A 5,715-nucleotide genomic window follows, 5' to 3' on the forward strand; every position below is an offset into this window, starting at 1 on the left:
TCCCTTTATATAGGGAGGCTGACGCCCAGCAGCCCTTAGAGTCCCGGCCTGCTCATAAGAGTGTCCGGCTCGGACTCTAAACAATACTTGCCTTACACTACAAGTTCTACTATAATAATAATGATTGTACTACGGGCTTTAAGCCATATCCGGGTCTCAGCCCATCTCTGGCCCATTATCTTGAAACTTGGCTCCGGGCTTCTGGCAACGACCCTACGAGTAACCCGGCCCCTCCTGGCGGGTGACTCTAAGGTCTATATCCTCAACAGGGATGGTGCTGATTTGTGAAATACACTATAATAGGTGTTGAGGGCGTCAAATAGGACTCGTGCAACTAATTAACATGTACATCTTGAAGGGCTCCCCCAAATGTCACTCTTTTGGCTTGAGATCGCGCCAAGAGGTGCGCCCTACCATCACCATGTGTTGCATGCTAGCGATCCCATTTGTACGTTCTTTTGGGTTTTACATGATTTTTTTGGTTTCTTTGTGCTTTAGTTTTTGCCTAGTTTCCCTAGGTTTTGGAGGGATAAAATCGACGCGAGAAATCCAAGGGTAAAAACGATTCGTGGTTTCGATGCATGTCTAAAGAGATAAACCATTTTGAAGAATAAAAAAATGAAAACTTCCTGGTTGCGACAAGTGGCACACTATATGTGCGCTACTTGTCAGCATGACAGAATGTGGAGTGATCTTTGGAAGGGGTACCCCTTAATTAGTGATTTCGCTTATTCTCTACGCTTCAAGCATCTAATGGGTTCCTGGTGCTCGCTAAGTTCGTGGGTTGTGACCCAATATTGCTAGCTGCCTCTCCCACAGCTCGCTCACGAGGGTTACTGTTTTTTTTTTGCATTCACTATTTTCCTACTCTAATGACCTGGTCACCAGTTTTTATATGGATTAAAATAATTGGTGCATCCAAGAAAATCATGAATTGGAAAAACTTGCAATTTTGAAAAAGCTCGTGAATTTGAAAAATGTTCACTGATTTCGAAAACAACCGTGAATTTAAAAATTTATTGGTTTTAAAAGTTCACAAATTCTAAAAAAGATAGTGTATCTAAAACTAGTTTATGAATTAAAAACTAGTTCATTAATTTTAAAAATAGACCGAAAAGGGAAAAAGTAACCATATAAAATAAAAAATGCAGAAGTATTAAAAATGAATAATTAAAACAAAATGAAAATCCCTAGGAAAAATTGGATGAAAACCGGCCATAAACACAAAACAAAAGAAAAACGACTGAAAATCTGGCCTAGAAGCTGCCGAAAACTTCCCAAACTAGACTAAGATCATCTATAGCCAGGCGCCCCAAACCCGCCTCAAACGCCCGGGCGGACGGCCTGGTCACGAAATTTCGACCCAGACAGACGCCTCAAACGCCCGGGCTGACCAAAATGTCGATCTCTTACACGTCACCATCACCGTCATTCTCTTCATTCACCTCCACTTCAACCTCAAAGTAAGAAACATCGAAATCGCCAAGGGGGCACTCAAATCCACCGTGCTCTCGGCCAATATCTAGGTATATGTGGAGGGCACATTTTGGCTACAGAATTTAATGGGCAAAGCTCAAATAAGTGTTCAACAGCCGAAGCATAGATGGCCCGGCCTAGAGTTGAGGGGTCAGAGGGGTAATGAACAGGTCCGACTTTGGCCACAAACCTGGATTCATAGGTGTGTCTATGGCACATCTAGATGTGCTCTAGTTATTGCACATCTAAGGCCAACTTTAGCGCACGATCCTAAACGGACGTCCGTTTTGCCCGGATTCTGTCTGTTTGGTAGGGCAATGGGGTCGTGTCCGGGCAGTTTTTGGGATGCGGTGGCTGTGCGCTCAACGCGCGGACGCATCCCGGCCGCATCCTGTCCGCGTACATTTTTCTTTGCACGCCCATAACTTTTTCCCATAATTGATTTTTGATACATGAGAATACGTCACCAAATTTTAACTAGAAAAGTAAGACCAAAGAAAACAAGAACCACAAGAATACATTTTAGAAGATATCCAACTTTCATAACTGCTCCTGTAAGTTGGATTAGTGCCTTCTCGATGCATTCATTGTTGATCTGTGGAGGCTCGATAATGCGTGCTTTTTTCTTTTTCGAGTGTAAAGAAGCAGACGTTGCTTCCTCACATTTAGTCTCATGTTTAGCCTCTATTCTAGCAACAAGTGCATTAGTCTCATCTCTAGCCTCTATGCTAGCTAAAAGTGCACGAACATCTACTAAATTGCGCTCTATCAATATATCGATATACTCTTCTTCCCAATACCAAAACTTGCATCCATTGTACACAATAAAATTTTAAGTTAGCACAACTAATCAAATCCGAGAGCACAACCGAAGCAAAAGTAGCACATACCCCATCGTTTAAGCACTTGATAAACACCCATCCGGGATGTTCCGGCGTTGTAGACATGTGGCACACGACCTTCTTTAGGCAGTCGTCGCACTTAATGAGTGGCAACGGTGCGCCGACGAGCTTTTGGGCTAGCACCGAGCCCGGCCGACCACCATTCTTGTATCTGCCGACGGACCACCGACGGTGTAGATCCGAGCGGCTAGAGGAGGAGCCACTACCTGCATGCGTCCTTGCGGCCTTGTCGGGGCCTTCCGGCCCGGTGCCCGGCCAGTCCATGGCGCGGCGCGGCTTCCCACAGCCGGGCGAGCTCAAGACCGACCAGATTCGCTCCTAATCCGGCCGCGGGGAGCGCAAATCAGGTGGCCGTGGTTGGGTAGCTCGGGGGCGTCGAGGGGAAGGGGGCTGGGCGAGCGCGCGTCCAAGTGGCACAGCTGCAATGGCAACGGCGGCGACAAGGGGCAAGAGTGGAGAAGAGTGGGGGGGGGGTGCGGCTGGAGGAGGGAGGGGCGGATAGAAAAAGGGGTCACTGTGCCAGCGACGGGCGGGCCAGAGGAGGACACGCGGACACGGTCCGCCCGTCCGCGCGCTGTCCGTTTCACCCCAAAAGCGGCCCAAACTTGGGCCGGGGATGGGTCGAAAGCGGACAGAAAACGGACAAAAGTCCGTTTGCGTCCGCGCGCTGGACCGTCTCGTCTTGTCCGTTTTACCCCAAACAGACGCACCCAGACAGGATGGGGTCGCGCGCTGGAGTTGGCCTAAGTAAGTGAATCAAGCATAACATACAATAGCATACTACAAGTACAATCCCGGAAAAAAAATGCATACTTACAAGTACAATAAGAACAACGAGTCATCGGATCAGATATCGTTCTTGTTCTCACCCGCGCGCGTGCTACTCCTCATGCGTAGTTTGATCCTTGACGAGCACGACGATGCGTTCCGCGTCTGTTTTATTGCTGACGTCCAACGCAACCAGGTCGGGGAACGGAGCAGTCGGGTCGACGGCCCACTTGAACACCGCCGCCGAGATCCTATCCCATTTGTTCACCTGCTTCCCCTCTATCTCGGTGATGGTCACCTCCGCCATGTCGAACTCCCTGTCCACCCTGCCGGAGACGGTGAGGAACCGCAGCCCCTCGCACACCATGATCACCAGCTTCGCCAGCATGGTCTTGGGCACGGCGTACGGGTCGGCGTGGACTCCCTCCTCCTCCTCCTCCAGTGCGTTGGTGGTGCCATGCTTCGCCAGGACGTCGACCGCCGCGGCCATCTGGGCACGGCCTAGCGTGACGGCGTCCAGCCCCTTCTGGCCGATGAGGTCCTGGTACCGGCCGCCGAAGCCGAGCCAGGTGGAGCCGGCGATGAGACGGGCGCCGCCCTCCTTGCCGAACTCCCACCACACCCCGGCCGGGGTCCTGAAGCCCACGAGGTAGAGGTTGTCCATGCGTATGGCGAGCGTGACGGAGCTGGCCGGCGTGTTTCCGAGGACGACGTGGAACCAGCTGCTCGGGACCGCCTTCTCCGGCGGCAGCACGGGCTGGACGATGCCGTCGCCGCGCTTGTCGCTGCAGTAGTCGATCACGTGGTGCCGGACTATGCGGATGAAGTCGCCGTAGTCGTCGGTCTGCACGCCGAAGGAATCCGTGAACTCGGGTGCTTGCCCGGCCATCCTCCTCCTCTTCTTTCGTAGCGCGGCTGCTTGGAGTGGAGCGTGGTCGGATTGTGCATGATACCGATCGATATAGGTGCATGCTTATATATAGTGGTGGTAGGGCACACGGACCATGGTTCACTGCCATCGGATAAGAACGACTATGCATATTGCATGGCAGCACGAGAACCCCTAGCTAGCGGTAGCGGGGCAGAAAGCAACATGTAAACCACCTAGCCCAGACGCCTCGTGCATGTCTTCATGATTGCTAGCTTCGTTCATGGAGTACAAGTGCCGGCACAGGGCGGGCGCTTCATTATCCGTTCCACTCTCCCCATCCAATAAACAGTGGAGTAAATGACAAAAGCAACTTGTAAACCACCGCGAATCCAGGTTTGTTTGCAATTTGCAATTTTTGTTAGTAGCTCACCAAGCTAACCGCTTAGTATGAAATAATACCGGTTTGGCTAAAAATATTTTCTAAGTATTTTGAGAATATTACAGTTTTTAGATTACCATAGTTTTATTTACAATGAGCTGTTTGGTTGCCCCTAACAACTATGGTTTTAATACTGTAGTATTGGGAAAACTGTAGTTTTTTTTCTGCATAAAAAAACGAACCCTGGACCTCTTTTTAAAAAAGAGAGCTGCTGAGTGCTTAAACACAACAGCTAGGCAGCAAAATTTGCAGCGTTGTGGAGCAACAACCAAACATGTTCTATGTATTGTCAATACCCCAAAATACTCTGTTTTGGTAAAACCATGGTTTCTCATACCTACACTGAAAATTACTGCAGTTTTTGATACTTTGGTTTATGTAGTACTTTGCTATCAAACACAGCCTTAATTGCCTACTCCTAAGCATCTGAACCTGTAAGGTGTATTCTAAATTTTGAGAGCAAGCTTGGCATGATGATGAGCACGAAAATTTTAAGGTGCGACATTGACGCCAATGTCGCACAGTCTGTTAGGAAAGTGGCATGTTGAAGATTGAGTAGCTAAGCAATCTGGGAAGCAAGCATCATGCTGAATGCTTCAGCCTGAATGGCCGACGCCAGTGGTGGCGAAGTGGCAGATATGCACAGCTGAGAGCAGCTTCTATCACCTGCAAACTGGATAAAAACTCCTATTCCTGCAATTGCCAGTCCCCCTTTAGGTCCTGGAGTCCAGGAAGCATCTGAAAATACTATGGGACCTGTAATGTTGGTCAGATCCATGATTGTTTTTCCTGGAGACGGCAGCACACTGTGAGTAAGAACAACTCCTGTTTGCCCTGCGCTGCTAGCCTAAGACGTATTTGTTGCCTCCAAATTTGCACCTTGCATGATTGCTGCAGCCGCTGCATGTACCTGAGAAGGAGTGTGGAATTTCCTGCAAAAACGTGCGTCGTTCCGAAATTTCCAAATGCACCACAGAGAAGTATAAAGTGATGTTATATTTATTTCTGGGTGATTGGAAGTAATCAAAGCTTCAATCATATTTGGAATTGAGTGATTGTGATGGGCTAATAATTCAGTTTTGATGAACCATGGAAAACTATACCAAGCTGCTTTAGCAAAAGGACATAAAAAGAAAGGATGCATTTCATCTTCAACATTTCCACAGGTAGAACAATTTTCACTGATATACTTAGAATACTTACCTGCCCTTTTACTTGTAGCTAATGTGTTGCAAAGAAGCCTCCATGCGAAAGTCTGA

General features: G+C 48.5%; 1 protein-coding gene across 1 annotated transcript; it reads right to left on the bottom strand.

Annotated features, from left to right (window-relative positions):
* Window positions 1-3,126: 3,126 nt before the first annotated feature.
* Window positions 3,127-4,081, bottom strand: LOC123140706 (ribosome-inactivating protein). The gene has a single exon (XM_044559990.1). The coding sequence runs from the start codon at window positions 4,033-4,035 to the stop codon at window positions 3,259-3,261; it is 777 nt and encodes a 258-aa protein (XP_044415925.1). The 5' UTR covers window positions 4,036-4,081; the 3' UTR covers window positions 3,127-3,258.
* Window positions 4,082-5,715: the final 1,634 nt, after the last annotated feature.

Source organism: Triticum aestivum, chromosome 6D, assembly GCF_018294505.1.
Source record: "Triticum aestivum cultivar Chinese Spring chromosome 6D, IWGSC CS RefSeq v2.1, whole genome shotgun sequence".
In the NCBI taxonomy this organism is placed as follows: Eukaryota; Viridiplantae; Streptophyta; class Magnoliopsida; order Poales; family Poaceae; genus Triticum; species Triticum aestivum.